General features: G+C 41.7%; 1 protein-coding gene across 3 annotated transcripts in view; it reads left to right on the top strand.

The window, feature by feature from the left end:
* Positions 1–24,584, top strand: part of TLN2 (talin 2) — a 436,539-nt gene that overhangs the window by 293,611 nt on the left and 118,344 nt on the right. For all 3 annotated transcript variants that reach the window (XM_042988722.1, XM_042988723.1, XM_042988724.1), the window contains 7 exons: positions 2,118–2,284; positions 6,129–6,257; positions 7,908–8,021; positions 10,146–10,259; positions 13,476–13,610; positions 15,570–15,698; positions 18,300–18,402. In XM_042988722.1, the coding sequence (XP_042844656.1) occupies positions 2,118–2,284; positions 6,129–6,257; positions 7,908–8,021; positions 10,146–10,259; positions 13,476–13,610; positions 15,570–15,698; positions 18,300–18,402 (891 nt within the window). The remainder of the gene's footprint in view (positions 1–2,117; positions 2,285–6,128; positions 6,258–7,907; positions 8,022–10,145; positions 10,260–13,475; positions 13,611–15,569; positions 15,699–18,299; positions 18,403–24,584) is intronic.

Here is a 24,584-nt window from a genome sequence, read left to right as displayed (position 1 = left end):
CTTTTTTGGGATTTTGATTGGGAAGGCAGGGCAGGGGAAACGGCTTGGGGCTGCTTAGTTTGAAAATCTTCAGCAGGCTCTGTGCTCTACAGGTGATCCTCAGTTGCCTGGCATCGGGCCATAGGATGATTGAGGCCAGGGATATTGCCTCCAGGAGGGTACTGGCCAGATAGAGGGGATGTGGTTCTAAGCTTAGGTCAGTTTGCATATCAAAGGCGTGCTCCTGGCTGGACTTTTGCTATCTCTAAGAATTGGCTAGCCTTCAGAAGGGCAGTGTCTCTCTAGCCAGCAAGGTTTCTTTAAGATGTCAAATGTCAGGATGTACAAAAAATTTAAAAATATGTACCTTTCAGTCTATTAGTTGAAAGGTAAGTCTCCTGAGATCCAGCCCATCCCTATCCCATCTAAATCTCCAGATTTGGCAACTCACTGATTTCTGTTTTACGTTTCCAGAAATTTTCAATCTTCCTACAGTCACATGTTTGTGTGTGTTTGCATGCATGTGCGCATAGCGCTTTGTTTTCATATAAATGAAATTGCATTATTTATACTCTTAAACCTTTTTCTTTTAATGTGTCTTACAGATCTTTTTCATGTTGAGCTATACATTCATCTTTTTAATGGCAGCATAATATTCTACTGAATGGAATTCTAGGATAATTAACTTATGATCTTGAAGCACATCTAGGTGGTTTCCAAGTTTTTTGGTTTGCTTCTTAGTTTTGCTTTAACAAAAATATTATTACAATAACTATTTTTATAAAAGTATCTTGGTTTACTTTTGGGGATCTATGTAATTAGTGGAACTTCTGAGCCAATATATACGTACGATTTTTTTTTTTACATATGGACTTGCCTTCCAGAAAGGTTCTACACTTTGTGACCCTGCCGGTAGTTTGTAAGATATTTGTTTCCCTACTTCCTTGTCAGCACAGAGCCATATTTTATAGCAAGTATTAGAAACAAACAAAAACTTGAACTTTTCTGTATCTTCCTTATGTGATTTAAGAAAATAGGAGTACTCTACACGATTTGGATTTTGTTGTTGTTTGTTGTCTTTCTTTTTTAATAGATGTTTTATTTTGGAATATTTTCACATCTACAGGAAAAAAGTAGAGGTAATGCAGAAAGTTCTTATATACCCTTCCCAATTGCCCTCATTTTTAGCATCTTCCCAGGGCACCCATGGCACATTTGTCCAAACTAGATTAGCTTTGGTGCATAACTGTTAACTACGGACATTATTCAGGTTTCACCAGTTTTTCCACTCATGCCCTTTTATTGTCCCAGGATCCAATCCACAATACCTTGAATGTAGCACGTTTTGATTTTTTATGAAAGCTTTGTTTCCCCCTTAATGTTACAGTGGTGCGGCATCCTTCTCAAATGACCTTTGTGAGAGGAAAAATTCCCTTACATTCGAGTAGTTTTATTTTAAACGTTTACTCTTACATCCTTCCTACTTCTAAAGTAGATTTCAGTAAAATCACGGTACAGTAAAACCAAACAACTACTAATAACAAGATCAAAACTGGTGCCTGGAAGAAAAGAGTGAGCAAACAGAAAATTGATAGGGAAAACTCAGCCAAGACAAATCTTAGCAATTGAGCATGAATCTGTGCTTCTTATTAGTGAGAGCCAAATGACACAGATACAGGGGATCTTGTGATACTATTCATCTGGAGTTAGGTAACATACAAATTCTTTCAAAGTTTAAAGATAATTTTTTGCCATTATGCAGAATTTAAGGAGTTTTGGGTCAGTGATTCTTGAGCTAAATGATATTCACTAGATAAATATTTATTAAATCACATAACAAATCCACATAATTTTGTTCCCTGCCTTCTGTTTGTAAAGAGTTCCTCCTTGCTTAGTTGCGTCCTATTTACCCCTCTCTGTTCAAGATGGAACTTGGATGGGTTTGGGGTACACGATCCTAGTAGCCATAGGGAGTATTTTCAGTCCTGGGTCTAAGGACATAAGCCTTGCTTAGGACAGGAACTTGTGGTCTCCCTTCTTTCTGTCCCTCTTGCTAGAAGAGTGGAGACTGGACTGTGTGCTGCTTTTGAGCTTTGGAAAGCAGACAAACAGATGGCATCCTCAATCCCATCCCGTAGGTGAAATGGTGCGCCAGGCCCGGGTCCTGGCCCAAGCCACCTCAGACCTTGTCAACGCCATGAGGTCAGATGCGGAAGCTGAAATCGACATGGAGAATTCAAAGAAGCTCCTGGCAGCAGCAAAACTCTTGGCTGATTCCACTGCTCGCATGGTGGAAGCTGCAAAGGTATTATGTTGGATCTGTTCTATTGAAAAGTGAACATTATTAAGACTTAGGATTTGGAAGGTGCCCTGAAGATAAAGAATGGCCAGCTGAGTGTGCATTTTTGTTGTTTAAAACCTATATGGTTTTGTAATGTTTAACCTTGTTCCAGTGGGAAAGGAGAAGGGCATGGGACACAAGAATAACAGTCTTTAAGGGGAGCAGGGCTGACTCAGCTGTAGCCAACACAGTTCCTGCTTAGTGCGCACTCTCTCGCCATTGGGTTATCGCCATCGGCTTACTGCAAATGGTGGTGAATTTCAACTTGAGATCTTGAACAGCAGATTCACTTAGGCCTGTTTTTTTGCCCGCAACCTTAGTATTACTTTGCCCTCCATTTGACTTCTCAACTAAACTGTCAAGATTTTACATAGTAGAGTGCTTCCTGCCTCACTGTTCTTCAAATGCCAGTAGCAGTCTTAAATGTTATATAACAGCTTGAATGAAGAGTTAAGAGTCAGCTTTTCTGCTTTTTGATGGTAATGCATTAGCATGATGCTTCTAAGAGCCAGTGATTCTTATCCCAGGGCTCTGTTTCAGAGCCCCCTCCCCCCTTCCCCGCTCCGCCCTGCCCATGAAACATTACAATGGAACGTGTCTCCATTCCACCCCTCCTGATTCACAAGGTCACTGGTGGGACTGTGCAAGCATGTTCCACAAGGGATTCTGATGCCTCCCTCTAGGTGAGAACTGTATTAAATGGATAAGGCTGTATTTTTCTATGTTCCTCTTTTGGTTATTAGGCAACTAGCATACGTTTTTGGTGGAAATGATAGAAAATGCATATAAATATAAATAAAATAAAAAGCATCTTCGGTTTCATACTCTCAGATAACACATTTAATGTGTTTCTATGCATGTAAGATTCATTGAACGTCTCCACATCTTATCCTATCTCCCCAGCCTCCAATAGAATACCTTGTATGTGAATTCTTAATATGTTATGACACACAGTGAATTACGTAGACCTTCCTCGACTGACTCACCCTTGTAGTTCCTGAGGGACTGTGATTTCTTGGAGGTAACACGAATAGGATGAAGAGTAACCCAAGGAGAGGCAGCGTCTGAACTTGCTTCCTCTGTCCCCTGAGCCCTGTTTCAGCTGAGAAGTTAGGCCATTAACCAACCCTTTTAGCCAAAAATATATATGACGGTTTCGTGCAGTGGTTAATTTCTTTATGGTTTTTACAAGTTCTGCCCTTGTATTTCTAAGTCTAAACATAGCTCTTCTTTTTTTTTTTTTTTAATTTTGTTAATGTTTGTTTATTTTTGAGAGAGAGGCAGAGTATGATCAGGGGAGGGGCAGAGAGAGGGGGAGACAGAATCTGAAGCAGGCTCCAGGCTCCAAGCTGTCAGCACAGAGTCCAACACCAGGCTTGAACTTGTGAACCACGAGATCATGACCTGAGCCAAAGTCAGACACTTAACAATCTGAGCCACCCAGGAACCCCTACACATAGCTATTTTAAAGTTTATTTATTTGTTTATTTTGAGAGAGAGAGAGAGAGAAAGCAAGGATGCAAGCACGCAAGCAACTAGGGGAGTGGAGCAGAGGAAGAAAGAGAAAATCCCAAGTAGGCTCCTTGCTCATCGTGGATGCAGAACTTGATCTCAAGACCAGGATCATGATCTAGGCTGAAATCAAGAGTCGGACCCTTAAGTGACTGAGCCACCCAGGTGCCCTTAAACATAGCTATTTTAAGCAAACCTTCATGTTCACAAAAAATGATAGACTGAAAAGAACCTTAGTGTAAAATCTAATCAACCCGTGTTTTACAAAGGAGAAAATTAAAACTCAAAAAGATTTTGCCTACCATCACATACTCAAGATTGAGCCAGGGCCAGTGTGCACATTGGTTTCTAGACGCACAACGCTCACCAGACCTTAATGCACCAAGTTACCAGAAATTTGTTTCTTTTAGGTATTTATTTTTAATGATTTATATCAGATGGGACAATGTTAAGTGGTTTCATAAATTCTTGTAGTTAAGTGTGGTGACTTTGTCTTCACGACACTATTTTCATCTGCTGGATTTTGTTCAAAGCTGAAGAACCTGTTATAGTTAGAGCTCCAAGAAATATATTTAATGTGTAGGAAAAAAATACATTTCATAATCAGTAACTAAGATTCCAGACCAAGATTAGTACCGCATATCTAATGTACATTCCTCATGAAAGAGACGTTGCTAAGGAAGGATCCAGATGCCCACTTGAGAGTCAAGTGCAGAAATGGTTTCCTGCTGCTCAAAATACCAAAGGAAGGCTCGCATAGGAGTGGTCTAAACACCTGATGACCAAAAGAATAAAATGATTTTCCTAAACTCGCAAAAGAAGACAAAAGTAGCTGAAACAATCTTTCACATGTGAGATGCAAAAGTAGAGGTTTTTTTAGTTACTGAAACACAAAATCAAGGCTACTTAAAGTGGTTACAGTTTGAAAGAGTGGAAGATTCCCTTTGAAGGATTGCCAGAACACTTCTGTCACAGATGTTAAAACTGTTGCAGCCAGGATGAATCCCTATTCCTTTTATAAATAGTTGAAAACAAATAAACGGGTTCTTGTAAATGGTCAATTTGGCAAGTTGGCCATTTGAAAAATGGAGACATTTGAAAATTGATTTTCAATGATTGGTGAGTTTCTTTCTGTTTCTGTCTCTGCCTTATGAGCAAATATTAACACCCTGAAGTGTTGATGAAAAGAAACTCATTCGTCCCTATACATTTAGAGCCGGTCACAGAACATCCAGACTCAGAAAAATCTTGATTGCTGCTTCTCTTGGAGGTAGGAAAGGAAGGTTGGATGTGCTTTAAGTCTCGGTTGAATTAGTATGCAGTGAAGTTATATCCTCTTCCTACGTTACCTTTAGTCTTTTCCCTACTTCAGAATCCCACCCATCTAAATAAAATCCATTTTGAGGGGCCTGAGTGGCTCAGTCGGTTAAGTGTCTGACTCCCGATCTCAGGTCATGATCTCACTGTTCATGGGATCAAGCCCCACGTTGGGCGCAATGCTGAGCACTGGACCTGCTTGGGAGTCTCTCTCCCTCTGTCTCTCTGCCCCTCCTTCCTTCAAAATAAATAAACTTTAAAAATAAATAAATAAAATCCATTTGCATTTCTCAGACACTTGAACCTACAGCAACACAGGGTGGCCATGGGCTGTGCATGGTGCCTTTCTCTTGCCCTGCCATGATCAGGGGCATGGGATATCTCTCATTACTTAAGTATAGTTGAGTACCATTTCTCCTTTGCTATACTTTCCAACTCAGTCTTTCTAGGCATGGTCTTTCCTGAACAACATTTCCTTATAGTATTGGGGATGGCATTCCCAGTCCCCCTGCTCCCTCTACCCCTTCTCCTGTGTCTATACTATATTCTCAGCCTGTTCACATAAACCCAGTGCCACAAGACAGGAAAATCTTTCCATAGTGACAAGCGTCTGTCCTGCCAGTTAATATAAAATTCTCCCCGAGAGATTGGGGCATGGGGGAGATTTATGGTAACACCTTTTAAACCATGGATAGCTGACCACAAGTCAATTTACGTGGATGGCCAAGGCTATGATCTCAAGTGCTTAATTTTTACCATTGGATTTCTACTGTTTACTGGTACAGCTTTGAAACATCCCCAGTAGATTTTTTGTCGTTAGGAGATAAACATCTTTATTGTAAAGATACTGCTCGAAGCATTTGCTTTCTCTTCCAGATCTTTTGTGTTACCGGGAAAAAGTTAAATTGAAGGCATGAGTTCAGCATCTGTGGCGTGCTGTCCTCTGGACCTCTCAGAATCTCTGTTTTCTCCTTCTCAGGGGGCTGCAGCCAATCCTGAGAATGAAGACCAGCAGCAGAGACTGAGAGAAGCTGCGGAAGGTCTCCGTGTGGCAACCAACGCCGCTGCCCAGAATGCTATCAAGAAAAAAATTGTCAACAGATTGGAGGTGGGTAAAGAGGCTGGTTTCGTAGAATGTCTATTTTAGATTGCCAAGAGTTATTTGAAAGAATAACATGGGGCGCCTGGGTGGCTCAGTCGGTTGAGCATCTGACTCCATAGTGGGTCATCATCTCACAGTTTGTGAGTTCGAGCCCTGCGTAGGGCTCTGTGCTGACAGCTCGGAGCCTGTAGCCTGCTTCGGGTTCTGTGTCTCCCTGTCTCTCTGCCCCTCCCCAGCTTGCTCACGCTCTCTCGCTCTCTCTCTCTCTCAAAAATGAACATTTAAAAAAATTTTTAAAGAAAGAGTAACCAAATTAATAAGGCATTGCCCATATAAAGGAGGCTAAATCAAGATTAACGATCTAGTTTATTGGTTAAGGGACTTAGAAACAATGTGAAATGTTGGTTTAGGCACCTGGTACATTTAGGTTCAATGGCACACTAACAGTATATTCGAAAAACAACTTCAGCTCATGTTCTCAGTAAGCAAAGCCTTTTCTGAGTTGAGAATTTTTTTTTTTAATGTTTATTTATTTTTTGAGAGAGAGACAGAGCATGAGCCAGGGAGGGGCAGAGGGAGAGAAGGAGACACAGACTCCAAAGCAGGCTCCAGGCTCTGAGCTGTCATCACAGAGCCCAACGTGGGGCTCAAACTCACAAACGGGAGATCAAGACCTGAGCTGAAGCTGGATGCTTAACTGACTGAGCCAACCAGGGGCCCCTGCATTTAGCATTCTTGAATAGATTTCAATTTTTTTTTTGCAGCAGGAAATAGGAACATTTTTCCCCTGGCGTTAAGGGTTGCCCATGTTCAGAAAGGACCTTTAGGTAAAAATTCCATACATATTTTGTCAGAGACAGTGACTCTTTCAGGACTTCCAGTAGAAAATAGAACCTTGGAAAGAGTGAAGAATGGGGATCCAGCTTCGGTGGAGAGGTGTGGATGGAGTAATAAGAAATATTTTGTCATTTTCAGAACATCTGTTTGGTGGGGGAGGTGAGGGGGGGTAGGAAATAGCACTAGGTGCAAACTCTGTAAGAAAACAAGTTTCTCTTACAAAGGCATACAGGAGACTCTTACACCAAAATTTGGGAGGTTGGAGGCCAAGAACCTGCCTGTCTGAGGAATCCCTCCGTATGGTCTGGTGGATCCAGAAACAAAACCAGTCTCCTTCCAGGGGGATGGGAGCGAGCAAACCCACTTAAGTACTCTGGTGGGGAAGCCCAGGCCTTTCTGAAGGAAGGCTTCACATGGGTGGCAAGAGGAAAACCATGAGCACACCAGCGTTTCTGCTGCTTGTGGGAAAGAAAATGTTTCCCCCAAAACATTTAGACTGGATGCCGCTTATCAGTGCCATCGTGGTCATGGAATTAATGGTCCCTTCTCTTTCTGAGAAAGACAAATGAACACCGGAACTTGAGCTATCAAGTGTGACTGTCTTTCTCTCTGGTCCCAGGGAACGTAAACCAATGGAGATAACAGGGCAATTGTTAGACGAGGCTCGTCAGTGGCATTCAGGAGGCAGAGTCTGGGCCTGGAGTCCTCTTTCTTCCACGCGTGCAGCTGTTCTGTGCCAGCCTCTTAATGGTAGGGCAGATATAAATGTGCGTGTGTGTGCGATGGCCCTGGCTCACCTACTGTCGCTCTGTCCTCCAGGTGGCAGCTAAGCAGGCCGCAGCCGCCGCCACACAGACCATCGCCGCCTCCCAGAACGCGGCCGTGTCCAACAAGAACCCCGCTGCCCAGCAACAGCTGGTTCAGAGCTGCAAGGTGAGGTTGCAGCCGCCCGAGCACCAGATCTGCTGGAGATCCCCCTGATAGCATTACAAGGCCAAGCGCCCAGATAATTCAGTTAAGACTAATCATCTGGGCCCCTAATGCAGTTTGCTCCAGCCCCTGTGTTCCAGGTACACACACATGCGCACACACACACACACACACACATGCACACACACATCTGGTTTTTGTCTCATAAGTGGATGCCCTCTGGAAGGAGAGTATGATGCTTTTTCCAGCATTGTCTTTCCTTTGCCTAGATTTTCTTTCTTTTCAAGAGACCGAATCAAGGAGGATCAATGACCAGGTCATTTTAGGGCTCTGCAATAGTAATGAAGCATTGAATTTCCAGAGTGCCTCTTTCCCCATGAGAGGTGGGCCTTCAGCTTCAGTGCTTGCTGGGAGGAGAGTTGATTTCCTGCTTTGCACCGATGGCACCCTAAGGATTGATGTTACCCTGTCTGGCCTCAGTGTTGATGTGCTTCGGGGCTTTCTGTTGTTGCATGTTTTTTTCTGAGACCCAGGCCTTGATGGCATGTTGACTCCAACGTACTGCAAAGGGTACAGTGAATACCTTTGTTGCCACTTCTGAGGGCCCACGGGGTCTGCTCTCCCAGGAGTCCCCTGAAAGGTGCCAGACATGACTTGGGATTGCGTAGCTATTGCCCTTGTGTTGGCAGTGTGCCTGACCGGAGTCTCCCAAAGGTCTTTGCGGTGAACAGCGGGGGCTGGGTGGGCAGGTGTACTTGTGTTTAGGTTCTGAGAGTTGACTACGCTCTGTCTGCTTTTTCACATCTCCTCTGTGAAACGGTTCACATGTGAGTGGTGTCGCCATTTCCACCTCAGAAATGGCTTTGCTTCTGAGAACCACCCAGAGCCCTCCACATCCTGAGTCTAGGTTCTCTGAGGCCAGCCCCTCACCAAGAAGTGAATGTACTCTGGCAGAGAAGTCTCAGCACTGGAGTAAGGCCCTGTCCTCGGGACTGTATGCAGAAAGACAGGGTTTTTCTGTGAGCCAGGCCCCCACAGAGGAGGAGAGGGTGTTTTCTGTTAGAGCCTCAATTCAGCCGCCAGCGTGGGTGAGAAAACCCTTCTTCACGAGCACTTATTCCTCATGTCCAGGAAAATACTACAGGATGAAACACCCCCCACCCCTTTTTGCAGAGACTGAAGATACTCAGTGTCTGTCTATCACTGTCAGGAAGGAAATCACTGTTTAGCAGCTTGCAGTGCAGAGGGGAGAGTGGACCAGACTACGGGAGCCAGCCATCCTCAAGAGGATCTGAGGAAAATCTCTGGGAAATATTTGTTTTAACCTTTGCTAGAATGGGTTCAAAAAAAAAAAATAGGTCACCAGACTGGGGTACACTTGGGACCTTCTTCAGCAGTAGTGGCCACTGTGTGCTATGACCTTTGAGGACCTGGTCAGTCAGATGAGGAGTGCTCACTGAGGAGAAAACCCAGAAAAGGTAGTATGCTGGTCTCCTAGGGCATTGTGGGAAATTGTTTCTCGAAGTGGTCTCACCTCAGAAACGGCTGCTTCTTCCTCCACCCTGGGCATTGGGGTTTCCAGTTTGAGAAATGAGAGGGCTACTTAATCAAAGAAGACCCATGGTGGCAATGAAAGGTGACGGACAGAATGCATCCCTGCTAAGTGAGGAATCAAAGCACTGACCTATGCTGGCACTTGAGTAGTTCTCTGAGTTTCTTCTCGTTGGGCATTGTGACTTTGGTTTCTCTGCCTGTGAATTGTAGAGACTTTTTGATCCTTGGCTGTTAAGCTTTATAAGTGGTCATTAGCCACATTGGTATTAGTTGCAAGTGGGCAAATGCTTTTAAGACCACCTTAGAGAGATTCGTACCGTGCCTAAATGTATGAGGAGCTGAGGGTCGAGCGTGTGTGGGAAACAGCTACCCAGAGGCATTGGGTTAGGATTCATTGTTGGTAAGGACCCAGCTAGCTTAAAAGTGCTAGTTAAATCCAAGGCTTGTGATAAGCATTGCTCACATGGGATAGCGCATCCCCCAAAACATCCATCACTGGTGTCATTTTCCACCCTGTTTTGGTAATTCGCTGTGCCGAGTGTGCTCTGTTTTAATTTTCCTTGCTTCCTATAGGCAGTGGCTGATCACATCCCTCAGCTGGTCCAGGGAGTGAGAGGAAGCCAAGCCCAAGCTGAAGACCTTAGCGCCCAGCTGGCTCTCATCATCTCCAGCCAGAACTTCCTCCAGGTAACAGGAGCATTCGCCTTGGTCACACCCAGAGTCCCCCATGGAGGTAGGAGGTGCCCTTAATCCTTAAGGAGAAGAATTACCCAGTGTCACAGCCACAGAGAAGTTTTTGCAGTAAGCAGACCTTGGAAGGCCTTCCCTTTGAATTTCCATTTTCAGGAGAGGTGGATTTAGCTTGGCAAAGCAAAATGCTAATATGCAGGGAAATTGCCCTGGGAGATAGCCCATAATCCATTTTTCTTGGGAGGCTCATCTTTATTTCTCCTCTGTGAGGGAAAACATGTAATAAGTTGCAAGTGTTGTTGAACAGCCTGGTACTAGATATAGCTCGAAGTTTGCCGGTTTCCAGAGAGTCTAATGCTATTATCCATGTACAAGGAGAAAAAAAGTGTTGAGTGCATCTTCTCTGAAGTTGTGATCTTTTCGTATGCCGATTGTACAATTAGTTAAGTGTTGGCAGTCTTTGTGGGCTAAGGGGTAGATTCATTTTAAAGAAAACAAAATGAGAAAAGTGGTGGGAAAACTCCCTCTTTACCTACTTCTTGTCTTCAAATCCCTCAGCACTTCTGTCTGCTTGTATCTCTTGAACAGTTCCAGTGATCAGGCGATGTTCTTCCCTGTCCCTTTCTAGTTGAACCTGTCACTACAGGACCCAGTGATACATCTGTTGGGTTAATTTTTCAAGTGTCATGACTCCAACATGCAGAGACAGAACGTGAAAGTTTTAATGTTATTTCCTCACGTTATACCTACATGCAGACATACATATTTTATGTATACATTTTTTAATTGGGATTTATTGTGTATAGACTCTTTGATTTTTATGTTAACATTTATATTATGAGCTTTTAACATACAGCTATGGCTCTCCTTTGTTTAGCTATTTTATCACCCCTAGGCATACAGGTTGTTTTCAATTATTTGCCATCATAAACAACCGATGATAGGATAAAGGTCTTTATCTGCACTCTACCTTTGTACCCATGTTGAATTATTTCCTAAGGATAAATTCCTAGAAATAGGATTGCCAATGGCTTATGTTTATCTTTGGGACATTGAGAATTGTGACTTGGACAGGTGTTTACCTTTTCATTCAGATGGTTGGAGGGCCTGGAGCCAGTTGTATTGTCCCCACTGCGGGAAGGCTTCTAGGGTAGTATGATAGAGCCATGTAGACATGTTCCAGGGTCCACTCTATCGCCGCTCTTAGATTTCCTTTTTCTTTTGTTCTTTGAATTTTGCTATCATAGACACATCACATAGTTACAAAAATAAGGCAGAGTTAGAAATAAGTAGAAATGGGGGCAGCTAGGTGGCTCTGTTGGTTAAGTGTCTGACTTCTGCTCAGGTCATGATCTTGCCATCTGTGAGTTCGAGCCCTGTGTCAGGCTCTGTGCTGACAGCTCAGAGCCTGGAGCCTGTTTCAGATTCTGTGTCTCCCTCTCTCTGTGCCCCTACCCTGCTCGCACTCTGTCTGTTTCCCTCTCTCTCTCAGAAATAAGTAAACATTAAAAATTAAAAAAAAAAAAGAAAGAAAGAAAGAAGTAGAAATAGAATTGACCAGAAAGTTGCTACATTTTCAAGTTCATTCACACGTGTTGTAAAATTGTCCTTCTGGAAGGCTGAATGCATCTAAATTTCCATGTAGCAGTACGTGGAGCACATTTTCCAATACATCTTTTCCAAGTTGGGAATTCAAGCATTTAAAAAATATTGACAATTTCTCAGTGAAGTTCTTACCATCTGATTTTTGCATTTCCTTGATAGTCACAATGCTAAATATTTCATGTTTCAGTTGTTATTATGTGAAGTTATCTACTCACATCTCAGGCTGGTTTTTTTTTTAAAGTTTTTTTTTTTTTAACATGTATTTTTTGACAGACAGCACAAGCAGGGAAGGGACAGGGAGAGAGGGTGACACAGGATTTGAAGCAGGCTCCAGGCTCTGAGCTGTCAGCACAGAGCCTGTCGCAGGGCTTGAACTCACAAACTGTGAGATCGTGACTGAGCTGAAGTTGGACACTTAACTGACTGAGCCCCCCAGACACCCCACAGGCTGTTTTTTTTTAATGAATTCTCATGAGTTATTTAAATATTAAAAGTATTAACATCTGCCATTAATGTTTATTTTCTGACACTTAAATTGTTTCAGCTTTACTGAGAGAAATTTTTATACCATCTATATTAAAACCCCTAAAAGTGTATATATTCTTCGGTCCAGAGATTGTACTTTTAAAGTTCTATACAAAGAAAATAATGAATGTGTGAAAAATTTTAGCTACAAAGCCGTTTATCATACCCTGGAAAAAATGGACACATGCCCAACAACACAGGATTGAGAAATATTAATAGATGCATACATTGAAATACTATACAGCTATTAAAAATATAGAATATGTGAAACAAAAAATTTGAAAAATAGAATAAAGAGGATGATCTTATTTCTGAAGATATATATGCATGCACGCAGACATCCATGCATAGTGAAATTATATCCTAGGTAGTGAGATGTGATGTGACAGGTCATTTTGTTTTATTTTGTCTGCCCGTATCTTTTAAAGTAGTCTGTTAGGTATATTTCAGACACAGATTAAAGAGCTATTCTAAGAAACACAAAGAAATGTATTTAATAAACTCTGTCTGCAATCTGTTTTAATGGGAATTTCAAGCCAGTATCCTAATTTTGCCCCCCTCAATGACACATACTTTTTTCTTCCTTCCTTCCTTCCTTCCTTCCTTCCTTCCTTCCTTCCTTCCTTTTCTTTTTCTTTCTTTCTTTCTTTCTTTCTTTCTTTCTTTCTTTCTTTCTTTCTTTCTCTTTTCTCTTCTTCTCTTTCCTTTCTTTCCTTCTTTCCTTTCCTTCTTTCTTTTCTTTTTTTTCTTTTCTTTCTTTTTCTTTCTTTGTTTTCTTTCTTTTTCTTTCTTTTTTTCTTTGTCTTTCTCTTTTTCTTTCTTTTCCTTGTTTTCTTTCTTTCTCTTTTTTTTCTCTTTCTCTTTCCTTCTCTGTCTTTTTCTTTCTTTTCTTTCTTTTTTTTTTCTTTAACATTCTTAGAATGTCCTGACCCTAGAATTGGGGTGGCAATTTTCAGGGATAGTCTAGATGATTTTACTCTTCCTTGTCATAGAGGAAAGTAAGTTCTGGCTTTGTTGTTTGGTCTGTGCTCTTGGACTCTTGCTGCTCAGGTGTTGTCTTACTTTCTGCTCCTCCCTTTACAGCCTGGAAGCAAGATGGTGGCCTCCGCCAAAGCCGCGGTGCCCACTGTAAGCGACCAGGCTGCAGCCATGCAGCTGAGCCAATGTGCCAAGAACCTTGCCACCAGCTTGGCAGAGCTACGTACCGCCTCGCAGAAGGCAAGTGGACCCTGTCCCAGCAGTTAGCTCATTGGGAATGGAGCTTTAGATGCCTTACTTCTGGGTGTGACCTGTGGATGACCCAGGACCTGAACACGGCTGGGCATGTTTCCTGGCAGAGGCGTCCGTTCCACTTGCTTGATGGGGATTCGCTTTTACCGTTTTTAGCTACTGTCTCCTAGACTTAGTTTATCACTTTCCAGTTACACATGACTTGCGTTAAACTATTGTAGGTTACATGCTCCCCTGCTCCCATGCCCTGGGACAAGCAATGGTCCATGTTTCACAACCTTAAGGGAGACAGGGAGTCATCAGTTTCTTGGTGCCAGGTAAATTCTAGGCCACAATAAGTGATTGCATCTTGCAGGTATTATTTTGTGAACTTCAACTATTCAGACAGCAAAATTACTCCAGGAAGCAGGGCAGGGGGTCATTTATAGTATCTTTTTTGCCCTGAAATCTTTTTACATCTTACATGGGAGCATTCACCTTAACAAGGTCCTCAACAGAACAGAGTTAGGGATTAGTAAGTTTCTGTCTCTAGTAGTTACTTACCAATAGACCTCAGTACTGTATTGTTTGATGTGTTATTAGCATGAAATTCTGGCATGAATTCATTTTTCCTCACTGTAGCAATCCCTTTATAGAAACAAGAGGCTTCATACATGAGAAAGGGAAGAAGGTTAGAAGCTGATTTGAATTCTTGATATGAACAGTGTGCCTTATCACCAAAGAAAAATTTCCAGAGCTTTAGGATAATACTCAGTAAAAAAAAAAAAAAAAAAAAAAAAAAAAAAAAAAAAAAAAAATCTTGAGCTGTGTTTCTCAACCAGAGGTCCAAGGACCATCTGTGCTGAAGTCACCTGGGAGCATTCAGAATGCATGTTCCTGGGCTTCACCTCTGAGCAACTGAATAAGAGTGCCTGGACAGAGAGCCTGAATTTGTACATTTTACAAGTTTCTTCAGTGAGCCTTAGAGTCGTCCATACCTCAACTGCTCTGGAGCAATGAGCCTCAAAGTGGGGCTCAAGCGAGACTGTCCACTGGGGAGGAAGATACTGAGAGCTTTTAAATACGTTGTTTTATATAGTGTAAGGGTTAGGAGTATAGGCTCTGGAATCCAACTACCTGCATTCAAATTCTGGCCTTGCCATCAACTAATTTTTGGTGACCTCAGCAAGTTAATTAACCTTTCTGTGCCTCAGTTTCCCCACCTTGTAATACTGGCACATAGCAATCAATCAGTGACTATTTACTGCTGTTGTTGTCACTATTATCTAAAAAAAAAAAAAAGAAAGAAAAAGAAATTAAGATTTACCAGTATTTGACATACTGAGCAATAATTATACACATATAATTTATTAACGTGGGCGGGGGGGGGGCTTGATCAAAGTATTTGAAGACCAATATTTTAAACGATCAAGAGAATGAAATAGTTTTCTTAAAACAATTACTAAGGAAAAAAATCTTTAGTGATCTTCACTATGGAAAAGTAATGGTTTATAGTCTAGAAATTTGTAGAGATTCAATAAGGTGGAAAAAGCCTTGTCCCGATAGTCCTGGGTTCATTCACTCATTCCTTCTTCATTCACTTACCACATGCTTCTCAAGTCTCTGTGGACACGTACTGTGCGTGGTGCTCTGTCTCTAGAACCCGGACACAGTGAAGAAGGATCCTCTTAGTTTGAGCAGCAAATGCATTTCATATCAAAATAGCTTCCAGGAGACTTTAAGTATATCCACTTATGAAGCATACATAATTGATTATTTCGGGACGTTAGGACTGTGGTCCTGAGTGAGGCTGGAAGTGCTATCAGGAAACGCTTACTCCACTTGCTTCCTGTTGCCAGTGTTGGAGAATCACTGGGTACATCCAGAAAGGCATTTTGTACATTGCAAAGTACTAGGGACGCTTTTCCTCGGCAGCCTTGGTACACGTATTCCCAACTCTGTTGACAGGCCCATGAAGCCTGTGGTCCGATGGAAATTGACTCAGCTCTGAGCACCGTGCAGACACTTAAGAATGAACTGCAGGATGCCAAGATGGCTGCTGTGGAGAGTCAACTGAAACCCCTTCCAGGGGAAACGGTAAGGAAATGCTGGAGCCCCCTGGGGGTGGGACTCTGCCTTATGGTACGATCATGGTGAGGCATTTTTAGAAGCTGGAGTTGGTGTGCTTGAATTTCTGACATTTTGAAGGCAAAGCCTTAAAATAGCCCCATATTTAAGCACTGGGTTGAGTAAAAGATGGCCCTGAAGGGGCCTCTGGTAATGGTTGTGTGGCTTGGGGTTTGGCTGAGGATGAACAAGTGTCTGTTAATGATCATTACTCTTTTCATAAACAAGACACATCCTAGTGTTTTAGTCCCATGTTGTGAACCCACAGCATTTTTTAAGAGGAATGTCCATTGCAGCTAGAGGAGCTAGATTTTAAAATTTAGGAGTTCTAGGGGTGCCTGGGCCGGTCAGTCAGTTAAGGGTCCTGACTCTTAGTTCAGGTTATGATCTCAGGTTTTGTGAGTTGTGCCCCACATCAGGCTCTTTGCTGACAGCTTAGAGCCTGCTTGGGGTTCTTTCCTCTGTCCCTCACTTGCTCACACTCATTTGCACTGTCTCTCTCAAAATAAATAAACATTTATAAAATAAATTTTAAAAAAGTAGGAGTTCTAGCATCTAGCTCCAGCTTATATCCTCTACTAGCTCTAGGTAAGTCTTGGATCTCCTCTGTGTCTCAGATATTTTATCTATGAAATGGATGGCAATGATGTCATTAAGGTTGACACAGAAAATACTTTCAATAGTCATTTGAAAAAACATTTCCTTAGTGCAAGTCACCAGGATGGACAATGACAAAGAACTTTAATACAGTACAGTCACAATAGTCGGTGGAATGATGGCAACAGAGATCTAATTTGATGATGTTATGATACCTCCTGAGGCCTGTCAGGGTTTTCTTGGCTAAGATTTTTACCAGGTCTTCTCGTTTGTACGTACCTCCTTTTCCACATTACTGAACATTGCTAATAAAGAGATAACATGTGTATGTTCAGCTAGTGAGGTCGCAAAGACATATTCCTTTTGCCCAGTTACATGGGTTATAAGGAAACAGTTCTTTCAGTTTTCATGCACAAGCCCCAGCTTTACTTTCATTTATTTTTATTTATTTTTTTAATTTATTTTTATTTTTATTTATTTATTTATTTTTATTATTTACTACCACCATTTATTAAGTACCTCATAAGCACTGTATACACACAAAATCAATCTAGTTGTAACCTTAATGAGTGAGTTCTGTTAATCCCATCTTACAGCTGAGAAACCAGAGGTGTGGAGGTAGGTTGTCACTATTCTGTGTGGTACCTACCAGCTAGTGGCAGAACCAGGGTTTGAATGCAGACCTATAGGACTCAAAAACCCATGCTTTTGATCACTCATGTTGAGAGCTTCTACTCTTGACTACTGCTGCTCTTTGGGTGAACTGAAAACTTGTGGAATAGAAGGAGACTTAAAAAGCACCAAATTCACCATGCAACAATGCCTGGTACCTACGAAGCCCTCAGAAAATATGTGTGAAATCAAGCTACTGCGAAGTAGTAAAGACGAGGAAACTCAGGCTCAGAGAAGTTAAGTCACCTAAGGTCGCCTAGCTAATGATGAAGTCAGGACTGGCTGTAGGGCCAGCAGCTTTGTAATGTGGTCTGCATGACCCTTTACAAACGCTTGCTCCAGGGAGCCCAAGAGAAGCTGACATGACAGGAATCCTGCCTTTTATGTAAATCAACTGGTCAGTTAGAATGCAACAAACACGATGTAATTTTTAAGAAAATCGTTTGCCCCAAAGGAATGTGTGTGCAGCATTATAACACATTGTTGGCTACAATGGACCAGGCTCTTTTTTATTTGAAGGCACTGCCTCTCAGGAAGCATGTTGTGGAATTAAAAAATGCACATGCTCTCTGATGCCTTTCTGCACTCTTGCGGTGTGCCTGGAGGTTCTGTTCCAAAATGTTGTCCTCATCTAGTAATCAAATAATTATCTATACCCTGGACCTTCAATAATTTTGTTCTCTGAATTATTTATTCATTTTACAAAGCAACATGATGTGCTATTCACGGGAAGCAAGCACTTCGCCCATTTTCATAATCTCATTTACCACGGCAAACCTCTCTTTCTATTGCATTTCCTTCTGGTTAGCACTCCTCAAAGTATAAAGATTGAAATTAACAATGTTAATGGTCCCACACACCAGGAAGGTGGTACCACTGGATGACTGCCCACTTCCTGCCAAGGCATAATTAATTCTCGCTAAGGATTTGTTGCAGACTTTCTAAATTAGCTTCTAAAGGCATAATGCTAATAGCTACCATTTGTTGAGTACCTACATTGATTCTGAGAACTTTCTGAGCTTAGGCATTAGGATCTCCTTAGGAAACCAAGGCATGGCGAGGTTCAGTTACCTGCCCAATCTCTCACAGTTAGCATGTGGAGGAAGGAAGTAGAGGGCAGGAGCATGAACCCAAATTTGTTCTGAAACATGGGCTTTTTCCCCTCTTTGACCCTACTCAGCATTACTGGTATTAGGGGGGGAAAAGCTAAGGCCCACATTTGATGTGCATTGTTTTTATGCTAAGACTTCAGTGTATGTTTCTTTTCTTCTAAGCTGTCTTCCCCTTTGGGTATTCTTATAGCTGGAAAAATGTGCTCAAGACCTGGGAAGTACATCCAAGGCAGTGGGCTCCTCCATGGCTCAGCTCCTAACCTGTGCTGCGCAAGGCAATGAGCACTACACAGGTGAGACTCACTCTTTTTGCGATTCCCTGTGGCCAGGTGCAGGCTCCTGGGTGTGGGCTGAGGGGTTCGGCAGCTGGTGTTCATGGACTTGACCATGAACCTGACTTTGTTTTTCAACAGCGATTTACAGATTTTCCAAGCACTTTCCATTTGCTTGTTACTAGGCTTCATACTGTTAATAGGTTTCATATAAGACGAATCTAATATGATCACTCCAAACTATTTGTGGATCACCCCTACTAGCCTATAAGCAAACAGTAATTACAAACTTCTGGAACTATCTATGTGGGACTCTTGAAATCCCAGTAAAGTAAAGGAATAAAAAAAAAAGAGGAAAAGAAGATGACAATAAGATTTCAGTGAAATGTTCAAACATGGAAGGAGGCAGATGAGTGGTAGCAGACAGAGCCAGTGAACTAAAGGCCTCCCAGGATAGGGCAGCCAACAAGAAACAAGCTGATTTGTACTGCAAAACCCTGGGAAGGTTTGGTTATTGGAGGCACCAGTTACCCCCAAAGGCAGGAGACACCCTTAAACAGGAGTCTGTATAAGAAACAGATTGTGTAATTGTCAGCTCTAGGAAAAACACCAGGATATAAGGAAACATCTCCCTAGTAGGAAGAAGACCTAATAGGAAGTCTATGGCTACCTCAAATGGAAACATCAAGAAGTTTCATTATAAGCCCATTATTGGAAAGAGGAAATGTGTCAGAAAAAAGCTCAAAGAGCTGAAGTGGTTCTAGGAGAGGAATGGGGAACTCTGGGATGGGGAGGAGTAGTTATAAATAGTTGGTTTTGTTACATGGTAGTACTGCTTGCCTTTGGAACACACACACACACACACACACACACTGTTAGTGAGGTATAACATACATCTCGAAGAGAGTGTTAAGTCCTAAATGTAGACCTTCATGAGTTATCACAAATGGAACGCACCCAAAACATCACCACCATGCTCAAGTAATGGGACATTTTCAACACCCACATGTGCCTTCTGCTCCCTGCCCCTCATTATATTCCCTCCTGTCTCCCAGAGGTAAAACACCCATGACTTGTAACGGCATTAGTTGATTTGCTTATTTGTAACTATGAAGGAAATCATGCAGATGTGTCCTTGTGTCTTCACTGTCTTTTCAGGCATTATGTTGTGAGATTCACGTGATGTAGGCAGCAGTTCTTACATTTCTGTTGCTTCCTGTAATATTTAATGGATGACCATACCTATTTGAGACTTGATCCCTTTGATGGGTAAAGCTGTAGACAGTTCTAGGACATGCTGTTTAGTGGGCATAAATAAGCATTTTCTTAATAGATACCTAGAAATGGAATTGCTGAGTGCCAGGCTGTGCTTGGCTCTAGCTCCCTTCCTTCAGGCGGTGGTGTATGAAAGTTCCAGCTGTTCACATCCTTGTCTCCACTTTCTGTTGTCAGCCATTGTCATTCTGCTGAGTGGGTGTAGTATCCTATTATGGTTCTGATTTTTATTTCCCTGAAAAGCAGTGCAATTGAGGATTTTTTCATATACTAGTTGGCCATCTGGATATCTTGTGAAGTGCCTGTTCATGTCTTTTGCTCTTTTTAAAAAAAAAAAAACAAAACCTTGAGGGGCACCTTGGTGGCTTAGTCCGTTAAGCATCCGACATTGGCTCAGGTCACGATCTCATGGTTCCTGAGTTCCAGCCCCGCATCAGACTCTGTGCTGACAGCTCAGAGCCTGGAGCCTGCTTCGGATTCTGTGTCTCCCTCTCTCTCTCCCCTGCCTGGCTCATTTTCTCTCCCTCTCCCTCCCTCCCTTTCTCTCTCTCTCTCTCTCTCTCTCTCTCAAAAATAACTCAAAGTTGCATTTTTAATGTTTGTTTATCTTTGTGTTTGTTGTAGGAAGTCCTTTTCATTTCCATATATCTTTTATCTTGGAGCTTACCTTTCACTCTCAAAGTTGTTCCTTGGTGAATAGATTTTTTTACAATTTTAATGTAGTTCAATTTACAACTCTTTCCCTTAAGGTTAGTAACTGTGTCCTTTGCAAAAATTTTACCTCCAGAATCATTAAGTACTCTTCTCTGTCGCTGTCTAGAAGCTTTGTTGTTTTAGTTTCTATACTTAGAAGTACGATCCATCTAAAATGGAGTTTTGTATGTGAGCAGACACAAGTGGTGTATCCCATACCACTTGTTGAAGCAACCATCATATCCCCAGAAGTCTTCAGTTTTCTCTGTCATTAGTTAAGGGAACTTTTATGAGAATCCGTTTCTGATCTTTAGATTCTTTTCCAATGACTTAATTGCCTCTCCCTACCTTAGTACCACACTTTGCTAATTACTGCAGTTTTATACTAAGTATTAATATCTGGTTATATAAGTCCTCTGACTTTAAGTGCTGACTATTCTTAACCCTTTGCCTTTCCAAACAAATTCTACCATCAGCCTGTCAGTTTCCACTCCCCAAAAAGACCTGCTTATTTTTTCCTTTTTCTAAATTGGAGTTACATTGAATCAATTTGGGGATAAGGAACCTTTTTATATTAATGAGGTTTCTAATCTGTGAATATGTCTTGTCCTTACACTTAGATTTTCTTTTTAATACTGTTTTATAGTTTTATGTATATAGTTTTGTGCATTTGTTTTCATTAGGGTGTGCATGATCTGTTTTGTCCCATTGTCAACTTTGCTATATGCTTTTGTTTAACTGGTATGTTATAAGCATCATGTATTTTCTGTTTTGCAGAGGGAGGGGTTGTTGATGCAACAATCTTTTTTTTCAGCTGGACTCTTTGTTCCATTTACCTATAATGTAATGACTGATGTATTGGGATTTTAATCTAGCCTTTTACTGTTTGTTTTCTGAATGTCTTACCTGTTCTGGATTCCTTTCTTGCCTTTCTTCAGATTCATATGTATCTGTTACATTCTGTCTGCCCTTGATGAGCTTGTTAGTTGTATATTCATTGACTGTCCTACGATTTTAGAAGTCTAACATAAGTTAGTATGTTCACCTCTTCCTGGACAGTACAAGAATCTTGGAACACTTGAACTCCCTTCACCTTTTTTCCCTCTCATTCATTATTGTCATTTTTGTGTGTTTTAATTACACAGATATATCAGTCTTCTCAATACAGTATCCATATTGTTTCATATGGTCAGTATCCATTTAGAGTCACCTCTGTATTTACCCCTTCCATTGCTCTTTGTTCCTTCCTGCTTCTCCCATGTGCCTCCACTTGGGATTATTTCCTTTCCGCCTGAAGAAGTCCCTTCATTTGCCTTAGTACGAGTCAACTGGTAACAAATTCTGTCCATTTTTGTCTGCATCCACCTGTGTTGTGCCTTTATTTTTGGTGGGTAATTTCATTTATAAGATTTTAAGTTGGCAGTTATTTTATGCCAGCCCTTTGAAGATGTTATTCCATTGTCGTCTGGCTTTCTTGATTTCTGTTGTGAAGTCAGCTGTCAGTGTCCTTTTGTAAAGGTAATATGGTTTTATTTTGCCCCTCTACTAGCTTTTTGAATGAAAGAAGTTTTATTGTGTGTTTATCCTGCCTTGGGTTTTAGTACTGTTTGAGAATGGGATTTGTTATCTTACATCAGTTTTGGAAATCTCTCAAGCACTGTATTTTCACGTAGTGATTCTGCCCCATTTTTTCTGTCTTCTCTGAAGATTCCAGTTACTGTATATGTGGGGCATTTCCACTGTTTAGCGTACCTCTTCTTCTGTCCCATGTTTGCTGTGATTTTTCTTCTCCATGTGTTTTTCTCAGCATTCTCCTTTGATGAGTCTGCAGCTCACTGTTCCTCTCCTTAGCTGTGTCTACTCTGCTTTTAGTCTCTTCTGAGTTTTCAATTTGAAATGTCCTATTTTTCAGTTTGATAAAAGCCTCTTGATAGTTTTCTTGCACTTCCCAAACTTTGGATGCTGAAATTTTCTATCTTGCCATCTAATTTCTTCAACATAGTTACCACAAGTTATTGAAAGTCCTGGTCCACTAATTCCAATATCTGGATCACCTGTGGGCCTGTATTCATTGTCATTTTTCTCCGTTTTCAGCCGTTGGTCTTCCCTCCTGCTGTTGCTGATATTTTTTAATCTAATGCTAGACATGGATACTTTAAATTGAAGAGATGGTCTGAGGCTCTGAATTGTGGTTTTTTTTCCCTACAGAGGATTATTCTTTGTTTCTGGCATGTAGTGAACATCTAAGCAGATCACTGTAATATGGGCAGGGACTGAGCTGATTGGAAACTGTGTGGTCTATTTCCAGTTTGTTTTTTATGGGATAGCCCTTTGTGCATCCCATCAAAGCATCTGTGATGTTTACCAGGGACATTGCCTTTCATGGGCTCACAACTGTCCTTTTTAATTCTCCCAGCCCCATGAGATTGCAGGAAGTTTTGCTCAGCTCCTGGGCAACAGTTTACAAATTAAGGAATGCCTTGAAGGGAAAAGTGGCACTGTACCTCCCTCTCTGTGCTTTTTTTCTCTTTAAAATCTTGTTCCTCTTGGGATGCCTGGGTGGCTCAGGCAGTTAAACACTAGACTCTTGATTTCAGCTCAGGTCATGATCTGAAGGTTCGTGAGTTTGAGCCCCACATCAGGCTCCACACTGACAGTGCAAAGCCTGCTTGGGATTCTCTCTCTCCCTCTCTCCCTCTGCCCCTCCCCCATTCTCATTCTCTCTCTCTCTCTCTCTCTCTCTCTCTCTCTCAAAATAATCTTTTAAAAAATGAAAATAAAATAAAATCTTACTCCTCTTAGTGCCTTGGTCTCTCTCCACTGCCATCAAATAGATGTTTTGTATGATTTTTCCAATGAGGGGGAATTTATGTGCAATAAGTTATTCTGCCATTATGATAACCAAGGTCCTCTTTGATTTTTTTAAAACTCTGTGTATTTATTACTTTAAAAACAGAGCAAAATAGGAGTGCAAAAAGAGTTCTCCATAGTATAATACAGTACCTGCAATAATAAGAATTTTGTCCTAATGGGAGAGTAAGAGAAGCTGTCAAAGAGAACTGGCCACCTGATCAGGGTTTTAAGGATTGTTTAGCATTCATTTAGTGTTCAAGGAGAAGGAAAAGTATTTATAAATTCTTACAAGGCATAGGGTACATGGGAGATACAAGCTTCAAGAAATTCTACACCTTTCTGGAATCTTGCCAAGCTTGGTACAGCTGATGAAATGCCTCTTTAATGGAGGGAAGACTCCTTTATAGGTTCCATCATTTGATACTGATAACATCTAGGATGACAGACTGTCTAGTCTGTGTGTGAAAATAGCCTGGAAGTAGCACCATTTAGTTTTGGCAGGTGCTGAATGGGTGGTTCAGGGGATGGGAACAGTGTGTATCAAGTCCCAAAGGGAAGAGAAAAGACTGACCAAGTGACCTTGAGGAGGGTTCAGGCAAAAGGCAAGCAGGAGAGGAGTAAAAACTTAAGGATGGAAAGGGAGAATGGGTCAGCTCCTAAAGAGCCTCGTAAGCCACCTTAAATAATTTAAAACTTAAGAGCATGTGAAGACAGTGAAGAGTTTTCATCCATGGACACAGTTTAGATTGCCTTTTAAATAGGTTGCCCTTCCTCTCCTATGCAGATAAAGTGAGGGAAACAAAGTTGGAGGCAGGAAGACGAGGGTGAATGCTGCTGCATTCATCCACCTGAGAGATGGGAGTGGCCTGCAGAAGAAATGAACAGATGAATAAAAGAAAAAGAGACCTGACAGCTGTTGGTTGACTGGTCAGGGACTGGCAGGGATGGAAGTAAGGAAAACAACATGGACACTCAAGTGTTTGGCCTGAGAGCTGAATGAAGCACAGGGCCATGGGCAAGCATGGTGGGGGCTGGAGTTCAGGGATGCCAGATTCAACTATAGATGTATTCAGTTTGAAGCATCTCCAGGTCAAGGTGCCCATTAGGCAGCTAGATATTTGCCTTTGAAACTCAGTAGAGAAGTTTGGACTGGAGACGATGTTTCTTAACTGTTGACTACAATGATAACAATTGAAACTGAAGAAATATGAACAAGTTTGCCGAGAAGGAGTGGTAGAGCAAGAAAAATTATCACAAGTAACTCTGGATAACGCAAATATTTAACAAGAAGAAGGCTAAGCAGCAAAGGAGATGTTTGAAAGAAGTGAGAATGTGCAGCCTTGGAAAGAGCAAGAAAACCTGGAGAAAGGGAGGTGTCTAGA

This window comes from Panthera tigris, chromosome B3 (genome assembly GCF_018350195.1).
Source record: "Panthera tigris isolate Pti1 chromosome B3, P.tigris_Pti1_mat1.1, whole genome shotgun sequence".
NCBI lineage: Eukaryota > Metazoa > Chordata > Mammalia > Carnivora > Felidae > Panthera > Panthera tigris.
Note: the sequence above shows the minus strand (reverse complement) of the source record. Positions and strands in the feature narration are given on the sequence as shown.